This window comes from Choloepus didactylus, chromosome 10, assembly GCF_015220235.1.
Source record: "Choloepus didactylus isolate mChoDid1 chromosome 10, mChoDid1.pri, whole genome shotgun sequence".
Lineage (NCBI taxonomy): Eukaryota > Metazoa > Chordata > Mammalia > Pilosa > Megalonychidae > Choloepus > Choloepus didactylus.
The window spans coordinates 93,103,194-93,126,049 of NC_051316.1; the positions used below are offsets into that span (position 1 = coordinate 93,103,194).

The 22,856-nt window shown below is 52.1% G+C and overlaps 1 protein-coding gene across 2 annotated transcripts; it reads right to left on the reverse strand.

Annotated features, from left to right (window-relative positions):
• Window positions 1-6,295: 6,295 nt before the first annotated feature.
• SLC27A4 (solute carrier family 27 member 4) lies at window positions 6,296-19,378 on the reverse strand. 2 transcript variants are annotated; one of them, XM_037850989.1, is made up of 14 exons: window positions 19,360-19,378; window positions 19,139-19,226; window positions 17,712-17,878; window positions 15,814-16,208; window positions 14,391-14,549; window positions 12,826-12,895; window positions 12,639-12,730; window positions 11,744-11,853; window positions 11,261-11,470; window positions 10,970-11,096; window positions 10,136-10,273; window positions 9,729-9,893; window positions 9,476-9,622; window positions 6,296-7,166 (listed from the first exon to the last, which is right to left on the reverse strand). In XM_037850989.1, the coding sequence occupies exons 3-14, from the start codon at window positions 17,870-17,872 to the stop codon at window positions 7,009-7,011; spliced, it is 1,932 nt and encodes a 643-aa protein (XP_037706917.1). In that variant the 5' UTR covers window positions 17,873-17,878; window positions 19,139-19,226; window positions 19,360-19,378; the 3' UTR covers window positions 6,296-7,008. The 2 variants fall into 2 exon arrangements, with proteins under 2 accessions (XP_037706917.1, XP_037706918.1); XM_037850990.1 differs by lacking the exons at window positions 11,261-11,470; window positions 19,360-19,378 and having other exon boundaries at window positions 19,139-19,302.
• Window positions 19,379-22,856: the final 3,478 nt, after the last annotated feature.

Here is a 22,856-nt window from a genome sequence, read left to right on the forward strand (position 1 = left end):
GCAAGAAACGCCCCTCAACTTCCGGGGCCCCGCCCCCACTTCCGGTCACTGTCCGTCGCCGCAGCCGGAAGAGGCGGTGTCTAAGGAGTCATCGTCTTCATTTAACGGATGAAGTCCCGAGTGAAGTGTGTGACGGAGTGGAGTAGGGAAGACTACAGGCACTGGTGGGGAATCTGGAGTTGCTTACCCTACGCGTTTTACAGACAGGCGCCTGAGACCCAGCTGGGCAAATGACTTGTACAAAGCTGCAACTAGTCAGAGGAGAGCCCCCAGCATCCTTGCGAAATGACTGAGCCACATTACTATTTACCTTGTCTTAGTTACAAATTTAGTTTTCACACTACTTGAGCGAGCCTATCCACTTGTCTGCCTTCAATTATAAGTGACTCCCAAATTTTTATCTCCAGCCCAGAAATCTCTATCCTGAGCTCTCGACACGCTATCCAACTGCCTCTAGACATGTCCATTTGGATTTCACTTACTCAATAGATATTTATTGCACTCCCTCCATGTGCAAGGCATTTTGGTCGGTACTATGGCTAAGCAAGGTTCTTGCCATTAGGATACTCACATTCTAGTGGGGAAGACTAACTTTAATTCAAGTAAACATACAAATCAATGTAAAATCTCAAACTGAGAGAAATGATCTGAAGCTAAGGAACTTCAAAAGGAAACTGATTAGACTGGGCTTGAGGTGAGATCTAAAGCCTGGGTAGTTAACTAGATGGGTGTGAAGGGAGAAAAACCTCTGAGAGCATTCCAATGAAGAGAATAGAAGGGCTACAGGCGCTGGGTGGGAGAACATGCTGGAGCATTAAAAGAGGAAGGTGGAAGTTCAGCAGTAAGGAGCCTGGTAAGAGAAGCTAGACAGGTGGGCAAAGTCCAAACCATGACTTGTAAGCCAGGTAAGAAATTCAGTCTTTATTCTGAGAGCATTGGGAGACCATTTAATGGTTTGGGGAGGAGGTAACATTATCAGAACTATTTTTCAAAATATCCTGGCTGCAATGTGGTGAATGATTTGGAGGGGAACAGGAAAGGAGACAGGGAGACCACATGGAGCCTGTTGAAAGAGTCTAGGGTAGAAATGATGGAGTGAAAAGAAATGGACAGCCCATGAGTATCTAAATCGCAATTCCAAAAGTGAACGCAGCATTGTGAGAGTATGATGGTGTAGCCTTGTAGTTAAGGGTGCAATACTGAATGGTTCAGAGTGAGAGCTCTGGAGTTCAACTGCCAACTTTATATTCAGGTTCAGCCACTTCCTGAGTGTTTGTGGGCAAGTCCCTTAACATTTTTATGCCTCAGTTTCCTCATCTGTAAAATGGGGATAAAAACACCTCATAGAGAGTTCTGGTGAGGACTAAATGAGTTCTTGCCACAAAGCCTCTCCCAAATACAGGCTCTCTCCTGCATTCCCCATCTCAGGTGTACCACTAACACTCAACAAGATACCCAAACAAGAAATCTTGACATTGTTCTTAATTTTCTCTCCTTCACCTCCCACATCAAGTCACCAAATTTCAATTAGTCTCCCTTCTAACTTCAAATTCTTCCACTGTCACCACCACCACCCTCCTCCTCCAGCTCATCACCTCTCATGTACACCTGCTTTCTCTCTGGCCTGCCCACCTCCTCTCCAGCACTGGCTTCACTGTACATACAGTTCAACTTCATGGTCAGTCCCAAGTCCCTTCAATGTACCAGGCATTATTCCAGGTCATTGGCTAAATAAAACAAAGGAGAGACAGCTCTGGTCCTTAAAAAGTGCAAAAGAATCCTATAGTAAAATTGAAAGTCCCCACATTCACCCACCATGCAACATGGTTAAATCACTTCCCCTCTCTGGAACTCAGTTTCCCCAAACTAAAAAGAGGATTTGGGATGAAATTATCTTTTTTCTTTCAGCAAAAATATTCTAAGATTCTTCCCACTGGACTTAATTCCTTACCTGATTCATCTTTGATCCTCAGCATATATTTAGGGGCTTTGCATGCTGTAGGGTTTGATAAGTACTTGCTGCTGAATGAATAAATGAATACATGAACGGGTGAACAAAAATCATTCCTCTGCTCAAGGCCATTTAATGGCCTCCCTTTGCCAACAATATAAAGGCCTTTACCTAGAAGGTGTTCAGGGACTTTTACAGCCTGATCCCAACCTGCCAAATCTCCTCTGACCCTGGGAACTGCTATTTCCCAGAACTGAAACAGAGCTCTAGGGAGATTTGGAAGAGCTTCATCCATCTGACGAACATTCATTGAGCACCTATTACGTGCCAGCCCATGTTGGTGCTAGAAACACAATAGTGAACAAAACCAATGGGTCCCTGCCCTCTCACGCTGATGTTCTTGAAGACACAGACATGGAAAAACAGACTATACAGTGTAATGGATGATATGAAAAGGGAACATGGGAGCCTGTGGGAGCCAAGGGAAGCTGGGATCCCAGCTCCAGATCAGGGAAGACTTCCTGTAGGAAGTGACATCTAAGCCAAAGTCCAAAAGGGGTAGTGGGAGGGATGGTGAGGAGGAAGAAGGCACATACAAAGGCTAGAAGCATTCCCTCCCTCCTGGAGTGGGAATCCTTCCTACATCTCATCAGAGAGGTGGTCCTCCAGCTTCTCCATAGCCCCAGAGACTGACAGCTCACTTCTGGGTAAATCAGACCATTCTGTGAATGCCCTGTTCTCACTCTTAACGAAGTCCTTCCTTCTTCTCACCCCAAGCTTTCTCCATTAAACCCCTTAATTCATAACCATCATGGTTAACATATGCATTCTACGCATATTGAATATTTGAGTACCTACTTTGCACCTGCCAGGTGCTTTACATGCATCGCCTAATTGATTCCTTATAGATATTTAATGAGGTAGGGACTATCGTATCCCCATTTTTCAGATGAGAAAAATGAGGTTCAGAATTTGTGGTTTACCCAAGGACCCTTAAGTGTCAAGCCTCAATCCCTGGTTTATGCGCCTTCAGAATCCCTGCCCCTAAACACTGCCCCTAACTACGCTAGGCTCACCCAAATGCCGTCCCCTTGGATCCACATGGAAAAGGGGCTTGGACCCCAGCCCCTGTCCTCTCCAATGGGCCAGCCATCCTGGGTTTTGGCCTCCAACCCCTCTGAAGCAACCAGGGAGACAAAGGTGGGGGAGGCGAGGGTTTGGGTGCCCCCCTGCTCACTGCCCTTTGTCTGCCCGCCTGTTCCCCTCCCATGCCCCTGGAGGCTGGGAGGCGCCTCTCGCAGGCTTCCTCCTCCCATTCTTGTGCTAATTAGGTGTCAAGCTGAGATCAGTGAGAAAGAAATCCGCCCAGGCTTGGGTTAAACTGCCGCCAAAGACGAGGGCTGAGCCCGAATATCATTAGGCCGGGAGGAAGCAAGTCCCGCTCTTTGGGGGGGAGGGGCCCGGACACACATTCACGCTCCTTTGAAAGTCTCTTGGCCGCCCTCTGCCTTGCCACTGCCGCATCAATGGGCCCCCCAGAGGTATTTAACCTTCTTCCCAGGAGTTGAAAGTGATACGCCAAGCATTGGCCTAGGCAGCCACTTGCCTGTCCTGAGGGCAGGATGGACCTCCAGAGATGCTCATGGCAGGCCCCTTCCAGCCTCCCTGGGCAGAGCAGGCAGGTTGCAGATGGGAACACTGAGGCTCAGGAAAGCGGGCTTTCATCCCAGTTCTGCCATTCACAGACTCTTGGTCTTTGGGAAGACTTTGCCTCTCTGAGCCTCAGATTCCTCATCTGTGGAACAGGGATAAAACAGTACCTGCTTTGTGTTAACGAAACAAGGCGCACAAAGTGCTTTGCCAAGTGCCTGACACAGAGTAAGTACTCCATACATGGTGGCCATTAGCAAGAGTCAAAGGAAGCGGTTTGACTCAATATAAGGATTTCCTAATGGAGCTCCTAGTCTCTGGAAGTGTGCAAGTGGAAGTGCCCACAAAGGACTGATTTTCCACATCTGCACTCACCTCTATCCCTCTCCCCTCCCCCTACAGCCATATTGGACTTCAAGTCTCCCTCTCTCCCTCCCCCCACTCCCCTGCAGCCACATTGTACTTCTTTAATCAGCCTTGCTCACCCTTCACCTCCACAACTTAACATTTTGCTGCTGCCCCTGTCTGGAGCACTCTTCCCCTTCCAGTTCTTGAATAACTCTTGGAAAGCCCTCCCTGACCACAAAAGCACCCCCACCGTGCAGATAGTGGGCTCCCTGAGGGCAGATCTAGGACCGGGTCTCTATTTCTATCTGCTCCTTAGATGAACTAACACAGTGCTTCGTAAACCAGGAAGTACTATATAAATGTCCAGAAAAGCCCATAAATGGTAGTTACTACTGTTGTTAATTAACTCTACAAGCATTTATTGAGCACCTATGGTGTGCATGGAGATGACTCATACACATCCAGGGATGATCATATACAGATCGGAGAGTTGTGGGGGCCAGAGGCCAGTCTCACCCCTTCATGGAAGGATGGGGGGCTGGGGTCCAGGTGGGAAACTTGGGCCTAATTTGGGGTCTTAACAGCTGAACATATCTCCTTTTTTTCTTTTAACTACCATCTGTGGAGCAGATATAAGCACCAGGCCCTGTAATAAGAGATTTTCATTCACAATCTCACTAATCTTATTGCATTTTCACAACTCTCCAGAAGTAGGAATTCCTTGACCTCCATTTACAGGAGAGGACTCTGAGGCTTGCCTGGCAAATGGTAGAACCATGATTTGAACACAGGCCTGACTCCAGAGCCTGAGCTCTTAACCACCACTCCATACTGCCTTTTGGTGACTGTTCTACCTTGAGGAAGGAACAGCTCCCTGGGGTGGGGGGTGAGTTTCTTTCTTCTTATTGTAGAGAACTCACTGCTGAGGGTTAAAGACACAAAGGTACATTGTCAAACAAGTCTAGTCCCTTGGAAGCCTGACCAAAGGCCCACCAAGGGGTCCTCTGGATTGGGTACCTGCTTGGAGGCCAGGGTGGGGATTCATAGCCCCATCTTCCAGTATCTCTTGGCCAAGCTCAAAGGGCCAGGACTAGATTCTCCAAGACCCATGTGCCCTCTGCTGGCCACACTGGGGCACTGCACTCAGCCATGCCTGCCACCTTCAAACTCCTCAGCATAGATCCCCAAGGGTCCTGACTTCTGTGCTGCTTCCTCCTTAAACCTGAGAAGCACCCGATTCAATTCCTCTTTTTTTAAATGTTTACCGCTCCCTCCAGGAGTTACCTCAATGTTCCCCGCCAGGCCATCATCCACCTAAACTGCCTGTGGCCTTGGGCACGGCCCCCAGAATCAGCTCTACTGTCATGCATGGGATGGAAGCTCATGTTTCCTGTTGCCTTCTGCACCAAAAGGTAGGGTGGTGCAGCAGAGGGGTAAGGGTTCCTGGAGCCAAGCTTGCATTACAACCCGCGCTACTTGCTATGTGACTTTGGCCAAGTGACTCAAAATCTCCAAGTTCTGGATCTTTCTTTGAAAAGCTCATTACAAAATCCACCTCAGACTTGTGAGGGTTAAACAGTAAAGATAAAGCACCGGGCACACACTGCCCTAGATTGTGCTGGACCCCTTTCCCTTTAAGTGTTAGGTTTATAGGCTGGGCTTGACTCTGGCTGATGGGGCCTAGAAGACAGCTGCCTCACCATCAGCACTGCAACAGTGCTGTTCTAGTAAGACTCTGCTCTAGGAAGCTTCCATGGACTCTGCCTGTGCAAGGTTTAGGCAGCCCTGCTGCTCTGGCTCTTACAGGTCCCCATCCCCCACCCCCCGCCACCTCACCCCAAGCAGGCCTCTCCAGCCCCTAAACAATTGGGGAATGCACCCCAGGGTGAGGGAATAGCATTAGCAAGGGTCTGGAGAGGGAATTCTGCCCTAGGTTAGGATTTTCACTGCAAAGACTCTGAACATCCCCATTCACCATGAGGGCTACCTTTAGCTCTCTGAATCCTCTTAACTAGTTATTTCCATTTGGCAGATGAGAAGCCTGATGCACTTGCCCAAGGTCACACGTTTCTGAATGACAGAGCTGGTTTGGACTTTCAAGCCTATGCTGTTAACCATCTTCCAGATGCAGGTGGGTACTGGCTCTGAGACAGCAGACTGAAGGCAGGGGCTGTCATCTTACCTGCCATATCCTTAGGAGTCTAAATGAATGAATGAATTGGATACATGAGTGCATGGGCCAGAGGAGCAGTAGGTGGGGTCTGAGCAGGGCCTAGAAGCCCAGGCTGGGGGTGGACGGGGGGGACACAAGGATTCGGAAAGAACTCAGTCATCATGCACAAGGGCTATGGGCAGTCGAGGCAGAATTTATTGGCTCTTGAGCCCCTCCCTGCCGCAGCCCCATTTTTCCTTCTCTTATCACCAGGCCAGGACTGAGATAGAGAAGATGAAGTGGACAGACCCACCAAGACAGAAAAGCCCTGCCTGAGGGACAGCCAGGCAGCGGCTCAGGGAGAAGAGGATGGAGGGGTGGAGAGAGAAGGGCACTTTGCCTGGGCTTCCCACTGAGAGTGGAACAGCAGGGGCCCCACCAGGCCCACCTCTCAGCCTCCTGGAGGCATGGGCAGGTCTGAGAGACATTTGGGCAGCTCAGGGTCCATGATCCTCTTCGGTCTCCAGATTGACTGGGCCACTCCTGCCCTTGCCCACTCTGATGACTTCCTGAGTCTGGGGGCTTCTGCCCCGGTCCCACAGATGAGCTCCCCTATCTCTGGGAAGACCCTGGTGACCCCCTCCCCCCTCCTTGCTCTGACCCAAGACATCATCCTATGGGGCCCGTCAGTCTCATGGACACAAAGCTTTCACAGAAAACCTCTAGAGGGGGTGGGTGAGGCAGCAGTGAGTCACATGGCAGTTTTCAGGGACAGGGGTCAGCACCTTGAGTTTGAGGTGTTACGCCCTGCTTGCTTTGGTCTGGCACTGCTCAGGACCTCTCTGGAGTGGGAGCTGGGGCTCCAGATCCAGCATCCACTGGCCCTCAGAGAGATGCAGGGGGCAAATCACAGCTTCTCCTCGCCTGCCTGGATGCGGGTGTAGGCCTTTTGGTCCAGAGGGAAGTAGCGGCTCTTCCGGGCATCCAGGTAGAACAGTGGGTCTTTCACAATGGCTGGATTAAAGCCCTCCTTTCGCAGCTCTGTCTTTTGGAACTTGTAGGTCCCTGGGAGAGCAGGGGAGACAAGAGGGAAGAAAATCAGATGGGACAGGGCAGATGGCCCCCAGAAACCGAACCACTAGTGTCAACAAGGGGTCAGGGGGAAGGAGGGCTAGAGAGACAACAGAAAAAGGGGAGGTATGGGAGAAGGGGTTTAGCCCTTTAGAGTCTGCAAGGAATGGTCCATCCATTACATTATGTACTGCTTCTCAGATCAGCCCTGGCAAGGTAGGTGCTGCATTTTCTGTTTTGCAGATGAGGAAAATGGGACTTGAAGGGAAGCTGCTTGCCCAAGGTCACACACAGTGAGAGCAGAGTGGGGACCAGAACTCAGGTCTTTTGATTGATGACTCCCTTTATTTGAGCACTTACCATGTGTGGGTATCTCATTTAATCTGTACCTCAACCCCATGAGGCAGGTGCTGAACATTTTATGGATTCTAAGACACACGTTTTCACATTTTCATACCTCAAAATAGTTTAATTAGCAGCATAGTAAAATAAATTGTGCACTTTTCAATCAATGTTATTAGCCCCACTGTATAGATGAGAAGACTGATGCTCAGAGCTGCACATCACAGGGCCAATATCACACAGCTAGTAACGTCGTGGGAGTTGTGAGTGAGTCTAGGCCTCAATGGGCCTTGCACCTTCCACCTCTGACCTCTTGGAGGTGCCCTGAGACCAGTCCAGCCTTCTGAAGGATAGAAGCTACAAAAAGCAGGAGCCATCCCAGCTGAGACCCTAGATTCATGCTATCCTAGAGCTGTTGGCCATATGTGGCTATTTAAATTTACATTAATTAAAATTAAACAAAATTTAAAATTCAGTATCACAGGCAAGCTTTCTAGTGCTCGATAGCCAGTGGGACTAGTAGTAGCAACCAGGTTGGATAGTACAGATAGAGAACATTTCCATCATGCAGAAAGTTCTGTTGGGCAGTGCTGCAAAACCAACCAACTGAGAGCCTGGCATGGAATAATGCCACCTTAGACTGTCCAGCCCCAGCTGAGTCACCTCATGACTGCAGCTCCTTGCATGACCCCAGGTGAGGCCAACTGAAGAACCGCTGAGCTGAACTTAACCCCCAAATTGCTAGAATCATGAGCAAATACAATGGTTATTTTAGGCCATAATTAGGTATTGTGGTGGTTTGTTCTGCAGCAAAGCCTATCTGAAATCCTAAGTCTGATAGTTTCCTGCCTCCCCTGGACAAGAAGTCACAGTGATCATCCAATCCTCAGGGAACTCAGGGAACTCACAGTCTTGGAACTGTGTGGAACTCACAGTCTTGGTTAAGAGTTCAGCACTAGTGTCCCTGTTCTGAAGCCCAAGACCCACCCCCTGCTTCAGAGGCCTAGGTGCCCGCTATTTGGCAGGGGCCAGATCGTCAGAGAAGGCCTTTCATCAGAGGGCAGGAGTTGGCATAAGGACCACGTGGGAGGCACCCAGGCAGATGTGGTCAGAGGTTGAGCAGTGGGGAGAGCCAGGAAGGGCCTCAGTGCTTCTAGACACCCACCAGAGAACTTCTGAGAGGCATCAGTAGACTCACAGCTGGAAGGATGGCATTGCCCTGCTGGTATGAGTGGGCAAACTGTTCATCTCTCTCCCAGATGCCTGTGACAGCCCTTGCACTCCTCTCCACACCTCCACACAGTGGCCAAGATCTTGCCCTGTGTTCTGGCCCCTGCTGGCCTCTCTATCCCACCACACTCCATGACCTGACCCTCGCACTTCTCCAGCTTCAGGGGTCTCCTTTCATCCCTCCAGCGCCCAAGCTCTTTCCTGCTTCAGGGGCTTTGCACTTGCTGTTTCCACAGCCTGGAATGCCTTCCTCCCCCCATAAAATCTTCCGTTTCATTCGGATCTCAGCTTAAACATTACCTTCCAGGGGAACTTCCCAGTTGTCCCAGCAGTAGGCCAAACCCCCTTTCATCTGCTTTGTGGACAGCCTGATCACTTGTATTCCATTCATCACCTTTGGAATTCCTTTTCCTACAGCCACCTCCTGCACTGCTCTAGAAGCTTCAAGAAGGCAAAGGCCCTGTCAAAACTTATTACCTATATTCCCAGGGCCTAGCACAGTGACTGGCACCTAGTAGGCACCCAATAGATATTTGTTCCATTATTGCACAGATGGACCTCCTTTCTCTGAAGGCTCAGTCTGCTCACCCATACAATAGGAGGTTAGTTTACCAACTACCCAGTAAGGCTGTGGGTGAAAGTCAAATGACAGCCACCCAGGTCCTTCCAGAAGGAAACAGGCAAGGGGCTAGGTGTGGAACCTGAGAGTTGGAGTGGGGGTGGGGACAGACCTGTTTTGTACAGTTTGGGCAGGAAGCGCAGGAAGATGGGGCGGGCGTACAGGGGTAGCTCCTTCTCCAGGCACTGTGCAAAATGCTCCAGGTCATAGCTGCCAGCAGGGTTGGCCACGGCAGCCATTCCGGCCCGACCCTCAGTTCCTGGAGGCAGTAAGGTGGACCGTGAGCAGCTGGTGGCAGGGAGCCCCTGGGTGGTACTGGCCAGATGCATGCTATCATCTGCCCACCCAGGCCTTCCCCCACATACCTGGCACTTCGACGCCATAAACAGCCACATCAGCCATGTCCAGCAGGTGGCTGAGTGTGCCCTCCACCTCAGTGGTGGACACATTCTCTCCCTTCCAGCGGAACGTGTCCCCGGTGCGGTCTCGGAAGTACAGGTAGCCCAGCTCGTCCATCACCAGCACATCGCCTAGGGAGGGGTGGTGTGTGGCAGAGCTTGGGCCTGCCCCAGCTCCTGACTCAGAGGTTTAGGCCAGGCAGTCGTCGCTGGATCCCAAGGATTTGTTTTACCACAAGACCTGGAACTGGGGGAGCCCTAGTGAGGTGTTCTCTGAAGGTAGGGGGAGTTCCCTGTCATCCCTCCCTCCTCCAGGAAGGAACTGCTAAGGAAAGAAGGGGGTTGTGAAGAGCTGGGGAGAGGTGTCCACCCACCAGTGAGGTAGGCCTGGTCCCCTTTCTTGAAGACATCCTTGGCGATCTTCTTGTTGTTGGCACCCTGATTGATGTAGCCGTCAAAGCGGCGCAAGGGGTCCTGCTGGATGATGCGGCCCACCAGCTGGCCTGGCTCACCTAGCAGGCAGGGAAGGCAGAGTCAGATTTGGAAGCGTCCCCAGGTAGTCTCTTCCACCTGTTCCTTCTATCCATGAACAAATACTGCATCCTGATCTAACTTCTATTCACACTGCTTCCCTGGGAAATGCCCCATTTCTCCCCCTAGCCCAGGAGCTTCCTCAGGGCAGGGAGCTTATCTTGGCATCTCTGACACAGGCAGGCCCTCAGTAATGTCTATTTGCTTAATGGATGGGAAGATGAACAAATAAATGGGTGACCAGCCTCTAAGTGGACAGTGTGACCAAAGCTAGTGCTTACCGAGCCCCTCCTCTGTGCCTGGAGGAGCTTTACATTATCACAATTAATTCTCATGTCAACCCGATGAAGTGGGTGCTGCCTTCATCCCCATCTGCAGATCAGGAAACTCAGAAAGGCTGAATAAGTTGTCCATGTCCCAGAGCTAAGTGGCTGAGCCAGGATAAAATCCAGGCAGCCCGGACAGATTCTTCTCGAGTCAACACGAAAATGAGTGAATGGACTGACGGATGGATGGATGGGATGGTGAAGTAATGAATGGATGGATGGAAGAAATGAAACTTGTAGAAGTAAGAGAAGAACTGACTGATGTCCACTGGTCAGAATAGGGCTCCCCACCCACCTTCACCTGTGTTAACCCTCTCCTGGGCCAACCCCCAATTCCAGCCCCGCAGAGACCTGGTTGACAGGGAATGCAGACACCATCGGTCCCCCGGATCAGCTCCATGGTGTCCTCATTGACACGCACCAGCCGGATGGGGTACACGAAGGTCAGGATGCGGCTGTTGAAGCCACAGGCTCCCACCTGCAAAAACCAAGACTTGTGCCTGGACACTTCCACTGTGGGTCCAAAACTGGATGATAAGGGGGCGTATCTAGCACCCCTGGAACTCTGCCCCCCCATGTCCACCCAGGGCCTTCTGGTCCATCCTTGCAATGGCCCCGCCCATGCCCCAACCTGGGCCACACCTGACCGTCAAAGTTTCCCAGGCTGCAGTTGCATTCAGTGGCCCCATAGAACTCAGCCACCTGGGGGATGTGGAAGCGGCTGGAAAAGTCGGTCCAGATAGACTGCCGGAGGCCATTGCCCAGTGCCATGCGCACCTGGTGCCGGTTTTCTGCTTCCCGGGGCGGCTGGTTCAGGAGGTAGCGGCACAGCTCGCCGATGTACTGTACAATCTGGGGGTAGACTTGGCATGATTCTAGGCCCCTATGGTTGCTCTCACTTCACAACCTCCCAACCCCCAAATCCCTGTCCCTACTAATTTGTCTTCCCAGGGGCTGGTTGTGTGATCCTTTCCCTCTCTGGGCCTCAGTCTCCCCCTCTGAACAATGGAAATGTTGCTCTAAATGACGGGCCACCTCAGCTCGAAGACAGGTGTCCCTGAAATGGGGTTGGTAGGAAGGTAACAAGGGGAAAGAGATGGTTCGTTCCCTTCCCTTCTCACTTACTGTGCACTTGTACTTGATACAGTCGTCCCAGAACTGGGAGGCTGAGAACTTCCTCCGAATCACCACTGTCATGCCATGAAGTAGGCACTGCCCAATTCCCACAATGTTTCCTGAAGGCAGAGGAGTGGGCTCCAGAGGTCATGGAGATGGGAGACCCTTTCCTCCAGAGTCTCCTCTTGTCTAGGACAGCTTCCTAACAGGCCCCTTTCCCCACTTCTCTTCCTTTCTTCTCCTGCTCCTCCTACACAAACTGATCTCTGCCCTGCTCAGATACCTAGGAGATCCAGTGTGCACTCTTCAGATGGGCCTCCAAGGCCTCTGGAGCAGGCCCTGATTGTCCTGTACCTGTATAACATTGCCATTCAGCATGGAGGACTGAGTTCACACCACTCCTGGCCTCTGTCTGGCTCAGGTGTGCCTCCTCCAGGAAGCCTTCCCAGGTTTCCCATAACTGGGCTCTCCCCTATGCCAGGCTTGCTCCCTGCCCCTCCTCCACACTCATTGTGCCATTTCTTGTATTATGTAGGTTCCCATCATTCATCCTGCTCCAAACACACACATCGACTTTAAAGCATCTTGAGGGCAGAAACCTTATTAATTCGAACGCTGTCTCCTCCTAAGCACCTAAAGCCAAGCAGCAATGCCATCTACATCTGTGGAAATGAGATGAACTATCAGGCCTGCCCATGTGCCCTGGGAAATGTAGCTACCACACACAGACTGAAGCTGGTGTGATTACCCTCATTTCATAGATGGGAGACGACTAAGGTGGCAATGTCTGGATTTGAACCCAGATCCGACTCCAAAGATCATGTGTTTCCACTGCAACACACTGCCTGGAAAGGGGGATATAGTTCCTGTGGACTGGGGAGGAGGGGGCCAGGTCTAAGTTTACCTGCTGAGTGATAGAGGGGAAGACAGTCGTAAACAATGTCGTCTGGCCGCATACGGAATCCGTAGTACACCAGGGCAGCCATGCGGTAATACCTAGGAAGGGAGAGGGTGAAGGACTCATAGGCCCCTGGAGAGGCAGAAGAAGAGGCTCCCAGGCCCTGCCCACCCTTCAGGCACCTGTCCCTTACCTGCTGTGGACTACAATGGCAGCTTTCGGCAGCCCCGTGGTGCCTGACGTGTAGATGTAAAAGAGCTTATCTGAGAGAAAGCAGATAAGAGTGGCTGTGAGAGGGGGCACAGCCACCCCACTATGGCACAGTGCTGGACAAAGGGTCATACAGACAGACACCTGCATGTGTACCTCCTTTAGTGCCTGTTCCCAGTACACCTCTCCTGGAAAGCCTTCTCTGATGACCCAGACACTGCTCTCTGCTCTAATACCTGCATTTATTCTTTCAGCAAACATTTCCTGGGCCCTCACTCTGGGCCAAGCCTAGGGATATCAGAGGGACTAAGATGGGCACAGTCTCTGCCCTAGAGGAGGTCACAGCTAGTGGGACAGTCAGATGAGTACACAGGCAATTCCAGTACTACACACAAAGTGCTGGGATGAGGGTGGGAAGCACAGGACCTGTCAACACACAGCAGAGGCACTTGACCCAGGCTTGAGAGGAGGTGGGCGCCCAAGGGTGGGCTTCCTGAAGGAGGTGATGCTTATGCCAAGTCTTAAGTGCATAGGTAGGCAATATGCAGTAAGGGGGGTGTTCCAGGTGGAGGAAGAGACTGGGCACCTTCTATACCACTGACCACTTATTTATCCCACCCTTCAGCCCAGAATGGGGACTGTCACATTATCATTTCTGTATAAGGTTCAGTCTTACCACACCAGAGGTTCCTGAGGTTGGGAATTCCGTGGGATGACTCTGCATATCAAATAGCAACCATCTCAAGCTCTCTGAATGCCTGCCATATGCCAGCCCTAGGCTGGGCACCATGAGGGCACCAGGGTGAATCAGCCAGAGTCTCTGCCCTCAGGTAGCTGACAAAAGCACCACGGTGACAGGACATGCATGCAAGGGAGCTTAATAATGACTATGACCAGTTACTGAGCACGTCTTGCCACACCCTAGCTTCAGAAGTTTACCTGCTGTATCTTTTTTGATCCTCAGGGCCACCCTATAAACTAGGTTCTTTTACTATCCCCAGTTTTATGGCTGAGGGAATAAAAGGTCAGGTTCCCAGAGTAACACAAGGTAAGAGGTAGAGGTGGGATATGAACTTGGATCTGGCTCGATAGTCCAAGCTCTGAGCTGCCAGTCAATGCAGCAAGCTGAGAAGTTTCACAAGGAAATGTGAGAGCTAAGGAGCAAGGCAGGCTGGAGTGTAGAGGGAGAAAAGTGCAGCTTGGAAGGTTGTCTGGAGGAGGTGGAGGGGAAAGCAGGCAGCCCAGTGCAGGGAGATCAAGGTTGGGACCCAGCAGTGTCTTACACTGAAAAGGGGCTTGATGACTACAAAAAGAGTCTTGCCTCTCACCTCCCACCCCCAGCCAAAATTCCAACACAGCAGCTTCCTGGGCTCATTCAACAAATCAAAGAACTGGATTTTGTGTGCTGGGCACTTTCACACACATAAGTCATTAACCCTTCAGTAACCCCTGGAGTGTCCCACAGAAGTACCCAGGTCTTCTGGCCCCAATGTCAGTGCTCTCTCCTCAGCTCATCTTGGAACCCCTCTGTGGGGGTGAGGAACCTACCTGTGAAGCCCTTGTCAGGGGGACTGGGCAGGTGCTTGGGGGCATCGTCCAGTAGGGGCTCCAGATGCTCTGTGCCAGTGGGCACTGCCCTGGGCTCCCAAGAGCCAGAGCAGAAGAGGCTCAGTGAGGGATCCAGACCAGCATGGATCTCACAGACAGCTGTAGGAGAGACAGGGTAGGTCAGCAGGCAGTCCAGGAAACCCCATGTCCCAGGACCTCTGTTCATGTTGGTGCCAGCCATGCTGTTAGGGGAGACTGACTTGTCCACCCCCAGAAATGGTAAAGCACCTGGTGTTTCATAACAAGGAAGATGCTGATTGGAGCAACATTCCCATTAGCAGTGGGCTCTCTTCACAGAAGGTTCTTTACATGCATTCTGCTAACACAACCCTATGAAGTAGGTACCAGTAACAGCCGATTTTTCAGATGAGGAAGTGGAGGCTGTGAGAATAGGAGAAACTTGCTCACAGCTGGAATGTGCTGGACCTGGGATTCAATGCCAGTTCTGTGTCACACCATAGTGTGAGCACCTCACCACTGTACTACGCTACTCCATGGGGCTGTTAGAAGGGAGAATTGGGTGGTCAGTGTCCAGCAGCCTTCAAGCCCCTTCAGAGACTGGGAACTTCTCCCAGGCTCCCCTGGGTACTGCATAGACATCCAGATAATCATGTGCCCTGGGTATGAGCCAGTCCTGCCCTGCTCAGCCCCATTTCCTCTGGATTCCTCATGTTTGTCCAAGCCTCTCCCCTCTCCCCACAAATCTTCCCCCTTCCAGCATCTTAGTAACCTTCCCTGTCCATTATCCTACCACCAGAGCAGTGTCGGGAGAAAGAACACAGACACTGTGGTCAAGCCAACATCAAATTCAAGTTCCTCCACTCACCAGCTGTGTGACCTTGGGGGAGTTAATCAAACTCCTCTGAACCTCAGTCTCCTCATCTGTAAAACCTATATGACAGTCCCTATCTTACCCAATCTGTGGGAAGATTAAAGCTGCTGCTTCTAGAGTACCAAGCTCAGCACACTGTCAGTGCTCAAGGTGGTAGCAAACCAAACACAAGCTCTGAGGACAGCAGGGAATGGATTTGTGTTCCCATTTTACAGATGAGGCAAATGAGGCCTAATGAGTCTCATTATCTCAGGGTGTTCGCCCAGGATCACACACTTGCTTAGCACTTCAGGTGAAGTGTCTTCTTGAAAACAGTATGAGGGAGGTACTGCAGATGAGGAAACCAAGGCTCAGAGAATTCAGGTCTCTTACTAGGATATCCAGCTCACAGGTGGCAAAGCCCAGGTAGTCTGACTCTAGGGCTCATGCCCTTGACAGCTGAGCCACACAGCCTCTGCCACCTGGGGGAGGGTGGGCTGCACAAGGTACTAAGGGACTCCCCACCACCACTGGTCACTCCCCGGGGCTCACCTGGGGCCATCTCGCTGCCAAACATGAGGGCCCGTGCCTTGGAGGTGGTCAGGCAGTGGCGCAGTGCGTCCCGCCGGAGGTTGGTGTTGATGAGTGCGGCCTCCACACCCAGCTTGGCCATGCCCAGCCACAGGCCCACGAACTCATTGCAGTTCTCCATGAAGAGGGCAGCCACATCACCTGAGGCCAGGCCCCGGGCTTTCAGGAAGTTGGCCACCCTGCTCGAGTAGTCATCCAGCTGGCGGAAGGTCCAGTGCGTGTCTGTGCCCTCGAAGATCAGGGCTGTCTTGTCAGGATGGCGCCGAACCGTTGAAGCAAACAAAATGGGCACTGTCCGCTGCTCCCGCAGGTACCGCTGCACTTTTGCCTTCACCTTCATGAGCACCAGGCCACCACTGTGTGGGGGCAAAAGAGCCATGACTGCTGCGGGTGGGGGTGGGTGGGGGGCCACCACCCCATCCAGCCCAGGGTGTGCCACTTCTGAGCACCTTCTGCCTGCCAGTTATTGTGTAAGCCCCACAACATGCATCATCTCACTGATTCTTCACAATAATGCTCAGAGACTGGAGTGATTACTCTCTTTCCTGTACAGAGGAAGAAACTGAGGCTCCAATGGGATGACAGCTTGTCCAGCGCTTCACAGATGGGATATGGCCAAGCTAGGATTTGAACATCAAGCCACTCTGGCTCCAGAGTTCAACTTCTACCCTCTAAGCTCTGCTCCGAGCCCACTGCTCTGTCAGAAGCTTTCCAGAGCTCTTCGGGTCCCCAAATTAAAGTTCAAACTCCTCATTTGGGACCCCTCAGACCCCTGAATTGAAACTTGCCCCCCACCACTCATTACCACAGTAAACAAAGGATGAATCGGCCAAGGGAAGGACTCTGTCTTGCTCACTGTCTCCTCCCCCGTATTCTGCTCAGTGTCAAACACAGAGCAAGTTCAGTGTTTGTGGAAACACTTGGCAACATCCCTCTTCCCTGCACCCCCCACCCACCTTCTGACCCCTAGAACTCTCACAGCTTTCAGACCTCACTGCCTTGCTGATGCTGTTCCCTCTGGCTGAAGTACCTTCTTCCCACTACCTTGGACATGCAATACAAGAGGCCTCTCTGATTCCCCAAGCTCCTGAGGCTATCTCTCCTTGCTTCACACTCCCTCAGCTCAGTGCCATGGTCACTAAACTTCTTTTTGTAATCAACTCAGATGGACAAATGTTTAGCCACCTATTCCAGGTATGGGTCACTGCTGGGCACTGGGACACAATGGAGCAAGTCCACCAGGGTCTCTGTCCACTTAGCACTGCCTGTTAAGGGGTTTACTGTGTACCCTTCTTATCTCCCTGACCAGTCTGAGCTTGGCCCAGGAGTGGACCTGCTTTGTTCCCACTGGGACCCAGAGCCAGCCCAGCATCTGGCACAGAGGTGGTGAGAGCATGTGTTTCTGGTACAGGATGTCCCTGTGGACCATGTCTGACTTTCTTGGGGGAGCAGTTCTCCAAGACATCTGACTCAGGACCCTGCTTTAGGACTGTCAGTGCCCCTCGTGCCCTCCCTGACTCAGACCAACCTGAGGGCAGGGCCTTTCTCATAGGATACTTCTTCAACCTCTCACAAGTTGCTGGTGTCCCTGCAACACACCTGGGTGTTTGATGGATATCCTAGGCCCCAAGCCTGCTCCACACTAGGGAACTCAGGTTACAGATTCCCCAAGAGGACTTTGACCTTGGAGTTGGAGGTACCAGGTACTGCCAGGAAAAGGGTGTGGAGCAAAGCTGGTCCTTTGGGGACGAGATGCTCTGTGTTGGTGGAGGCTATAGGGTCTGGTTTGGGGAGATTTGCAGGATTAGAAGCCTGGCATGTCATGGAAGATCGAGGGAAGGGGTAGACATGGTACTCACAAGACATCACGCCTGACAGTCTTGATGAAGATCCGGATAAAGCGCCAGCCGCCAGACCCCAGGTAAAGGAGCAGCAGGGAGAACCCCACCTGGGTCCAGGGTAGTTTCAGCACCAGTTGGGAGAACAGCAGCACCCCCACCAGAGATGCCCCAAGCAGCATTGTGGCCTGTGGGCAGAGGGCAGTCAGCAGACCCAATGTCTAGGTCCCCCAATGCCAGGCCCAAACAGTCCAGGCAACTGTTACTCCAAAGGGTCAGTCTATGGTGTAGCTGGTCACACTGAGCGGGAGTGCTGAGGACAGAGGTCCCCTTCCAGGCTTGGCTCCCAGGGCTGCCTGGGAGAGGTAGGCGAGAAGCATGGGAGTAAAGGTGAGGAGTTCCAGGGGTGAGAGGCAGGCAGCTGGGTTCTAGTCCCCCAGTCCACCTTTGCCTGCCACTTTCTGTGTGACCGTGGGCAAGTCCCTTTCCCACTTTAGGCCTTAGTTTCCCTCTCTGGCCCATGGGTGTAGCAAGACTTGCTGTCAGAGGCCCCTTTTAGCCAGAACAGAGGAGTCCATTCTCCTGGCACTCAGGGTTCTCACCAAGGTGGGGAGCTCGACTCCCAACCCAGAAACCCAGGCTGGTTCTGTGGGTGACCAAGCCAAGCCACAAAACCCAGATGAGCAGCTTCCTCGAAAGGGGGACCAGGTTCAGTCCTCGTTCAGTGTCAGGCAGCTCCATGCTCTGCCGGCCGATAGGGGGCGGAAGAGCAGCGGTGTTAGAGCCGGAGAGGTGCCCGTGAGGTGAACGCCCAAGGGGTGACGGTGACTGAGGGAGAGGAAGAGGGTCTCGAAGGCACCCACACGCGTACTCAGCAAGCGGCTCAGCTGAAAACTTGGGGGCTGGGGCTGCGGGGGAGGGGAATGGCCGACTATGCCACAAGGGCTGGCCTAGGATTAGGACTCTCGGACTCTACTCCTGGCGCTTTACGGACTTACTTAAGGGGGCGGCTGTTGGGCCTCAGTTTCCTTTCCGGTTCTCCTCTTCCTGGGGAGAGGCTGAAGTAGCCTTAGCGCCTCCAAGTCAGATGATGCCATGATACGGGCCAAAGGAAACCCCTTACAAACTACCCGCTCCTCCTCGCAAAAAGCCCAAAGCTGGAAGGACCGAACCAGCAGCGTCCCTAACATTAATGCCTGGGGTCTTCAGGGTCCGAGAACCTCTCGGCTCTCAGAACCAACAAAGACAGAGGTCAGGAACTTGTTCCGGAAGTCTGGGGTGAGAAGAGGAGGGGTGCCCAATTCCGTCGGGCCCCCGTCGCCTACCGAGCAAGAGTAACAGAACGCCCCGCGGGGAGTTAGAGCGGCAGGGCGAGCCCCCATTACCTCCCCCGACTTGGCGGACCATATTCCCCCGCCCGGGGACCCGCCGGCTCGGCCTGTGCTCACCTATGGTCGGCCCGGCCGCACGGCGCCCAGTGCAGTTGCAGCCCGTCTGCGGCAGCGGAGTGAGGAGCGCGGGGGGCATCGGTAGCCCCTGGGCGCGTAGAACCCAGTCTCAGCAGCGTCCCGCCTCTTCTTTACCCTGCATGGCCCGGCCTCCCGGCCAGCCCCGCCCGCCACCCGGCCCCGCCCTCCCGCCGCGCTCCGCCCCCGCCCGCCTCCGCAACCTAAACCAGCTTCGCCGCGGGCACCACCACCTCCCGCAACTTCACCGCAGCTGGTGCGCCGCAGAGCCCGCCACGCAGCGCAGCCCCTGACGCCGTCAGACCCAGACCGCCCTGCGTGCGGGTCAACGTCGGGCGGCGGTGCCGGGGGGCACGCTGGGAGTTGTAGTTCGTGCCGCGCAGCCCAGATTCTGAGACCCTTGAGACCTGGGAGGGGGCAGGAGGGCTTCGTCTGGGTCGTGGGGGAAGAGTCGTCATCTGCACCATCAGCCGAGAATGCAGAATCCGCGCCTGAAACCCGGGCAGAGTTTAGCAAAGGCCTAGCATCCCGCCTAGAGAGTGATAAAAGGGCGGTTTGAGGCCAAGAAGTGATCGAGGGGTGACCTTGGATATTTGGGTCTGTGGTGTAATGGATAGTGCTTTGGACTTCTAGCATAGCCTGCTGTGGCTATGCAAAGGTATTGGGTTCTAGTCTCCACAAGGTTCAGAAGACCCCCTGCTACCGGCATACCTGAATCTGCTTGGTCCTCCAGGCCTAGCAGTGTTATTAAGACTCAGGAATCATTTTCCAACCGTGATTATCTCATAAGCAGAGGAAAACCTGTTTGAGGTGGCACAAAGGATTTGGAATCTGGAGTCACCAGTTGACTTTAACCTCTGATTCTTCTTTCCCCTGTAGCAAATCAGTTAACTTCTCTAAGCCTTTGACCCTACTTGTCAGGCAACCTGCCAAGGGCTTCCCAGCCTGTGGTGCTCTGAGCTTCTGATAACTTGGTTCCCTGATAAGGAAGCCTGTTGCACTTCTCTTTAAATAGGTTTGTTTAATCCTTAATCCCTTTGGTGGGTGGTCTAGTAGAAACCTTTAAGAAAGGAGAGCAGACAGTTTTCAGGACTATTCACAAGAATTAAAGATGGAATTTTGGTCTGATAAAGATTTGGAAATATTTCCATATTGGAAATATGGGTGCATCCTCTTGGAGGACCTGGGTAAATTAAGGCTTTCAAGTTGCTCACAATCTAGCTGGACATATAAACACAGAGGGCAGGCAGAGATCAGACCACTAGAGTAAGTTTTCCCTTACCAAGTGCTCAACTGTACTTCCTGTCATAATACTAATCACATATGATTGTAATTATTTGTCTTCTTTGCTTCCCAGACAGATCTGGGTTGCACTCCCAAACCCACCTGTGAGGCAAATCACCTCTCCCCGTGGAGCCTCAGCGGCCTTGTCTGTAATGTGGGAATATAGGCATCACGTTCCCTGTCCCCTAAGGCTGGGTGAGGAGTCAGTAAGAAGATGCTTGTCAAGTTCTCAGCACAGGGCTAGCATGTTGAAGGCCCTTAGCCAGCATAACTGCTCAATTCCAAGAAGGTGTGGATGGACCTCTATCACTGCTAAACCCCATAATCTGCAAAAGACAAACACCTAGAAGGTATTTGTGAAATGACTGAAGACTAGTGGCTAGGATCCATGGGGAGGGGAGGGCCATGTGTTGGGGAAAGTCTTTGGAAAAGCCTTTGTGTGCCAGGTTGTTTATCCCAGGAGCAATGAAGAGCCATTGAGGGTTTGTAAGACAAGGCAGAGCTAGGTCCTGTCATTTGTGGGGCAGGCTTAGCTTAGGTTGATCTCACAGTGGGCTCCTTTCCACTGACATGACCCAATCAGTGCTATGTTTGGAAAATGAACATCAGCATTTACATCTCCAGACTTATCAGAAATTGACATTTGGACTCACTTGAAGGAGTTATACCTCTCCAAGGAACTGAAGTGCTTACCCTACAGATATTCCGTTTGATTTGGCCTTATAACCTGGACTGTATAAGTCCTCACACTCTGGGTGTGTTCAAAACAAATACCTCTGGCCTGACTTTGTACATGGTGAACTCAGAGGCCTTCCTGGCAAATGTCAGCCTCCATTTCCTAAGAGCCTACCATGTGCTAAGCACTACATATGTATGATTTTACTGAGCCTCCAGTGGCTCCGTACTCTCCTCATTTTACAGGTGAGAAAACAGGCTCTGAGGGGTGCTACTACTGCAAAGATGCATAGCTGGTCAGTGGCAGGGCCAGGTCTTTCTGCCTTTGGAGCCTGTGTCCCCCCCAAACTGCTCTGGGTCAGCTACATATGGTTTGTATCAGGCAGAGGGGAAAAGGGGGCTTTCCCGTGGCTACTGGGAGAGGCTCAAGACCTGTATGTCCCAGGACATGCTCCACCACACCCCAGCAGTGTGGCCCTAAGAGACTCCTGGAACCTGAGACTCAGAGTCTTTGCTGCAATGTGAAGCTACCATCAGCCTCCACACCAGGGGTTGTTGTAGAGCTGAATGATTTATTGCAAGTGGGGTGCTCAAAACAGGGCTTGGCATCCTTCCCTTCAATGATGAAGGACCAAGCCCCTACTGTGTGCCAAGCAGTATTCACAGCAGTGAAAAAGAACAAGGGCCCTGCCTTCCTGGAGCAGACATGGATGTCATAAATAAATGAATGGATAAGACAATTTCAGAGTAGTAAGTGCTTTGAAGAAAATCAGGTGATGTGATAGAGCTAGGTGGGGAGGAGGAGTGCTTCAGATGGGCTGGTCAAAGAAGCCTCCCTGAGGAGGTGACATTTGGGCAGAGATATAAATGACAAGTAGCTGACCATGTAATGACCTAGGGACAGAATGATACTCCCCAAGGCAGGAAGAAGCCTGATGTATTCAGGAAGCAAGAACTCCAACACAGTTTACTGAGTTGGAGAATGGAAGTCTCTATGCTGAAGTCAGCGGGGCCTCAGGGACTGTGTTAAGAACTCATGAGTGGTAGATAGTGCCAGTTTCATTTTTCGCCAATCATGATTTGATGCCAGAAATGCAGCCCTACCGTCAGACCAGACTCCATTCCCAGTTAATTCTGATGGCCAGTGCCCATCTCACAAGTGCTGTGAATGCCCAGGATAATCCAGGAGCAGGGGAGCTGCCCATCTGGGCAAAGAAGACATCTGAGGGAGTGATCTTTGCCCCCCATCTCAGCACTGTTACTTTTTAGTGAGCTGGTGGTGATGGAGGGGCCTGGGACCCAGGGAGGTTAACCCTGGGAGCTATCACTGCACTGGGATGGATTCTGGAGAGGTAACCTATAATCCAAAGCTTTACAAGGTACGAGGAACACACCCCCATCCCCTCCTTTTTGTAGAAATTCAAGGATATCAGGAAGGTTTTTATATTTAAAAGTCCAGAATTCAAGGTAGGTTTCTAGCCTGCCACAAGCTTTCTCTGCCACTGAGAACCCTGGGCTGGGATATGGTGAGCACAAGGAAAGCTGAAGCCCTGGTGTGGCAGTGCTGGGCAAGGGCTCACATGGCTCTTTCTGGGGAGGTCTTCCAATAGCCCCTGGTTCCAGTCCCAACTCTATTCCTATTGCCTCATTGGTAAAAACACAAGTAATAGTATCACCTACCTCCTGGTACTGTTGGAGATGTCAATATGATACTGCATCTCAAGTGTTCAGCATTGCCTGG

What these genes read in the sequence shown, in the direction of transcription:
- SLC27A4 (XM_037850989.1), bottom strand. Translation starts at nt 17,872, where the DNA reads ATGCTGCTTGGGGCATCTCTGGTGGGGGTGCTGCTGTTCTCCCAACTG. An exon ending in TGGGAAACTTTGACGGTCAG is followed by an intron (nt 11,097 to 11,260) that starts GTGTGGCCCAGG and finishes TGGTTTTTGCAG; the next exon opens with GTGGGAGCCTGTGGCTTCAA. An exon ending in CTGCATTCCCTGTCAACCAG is followed by an intron (nt 10,274 to 10,969) that starts GTCTCTGCGGGG and finishes CCTGCCTGCTAG; the next exon opens with GTGAGCCAGGCCAGCTGGTG.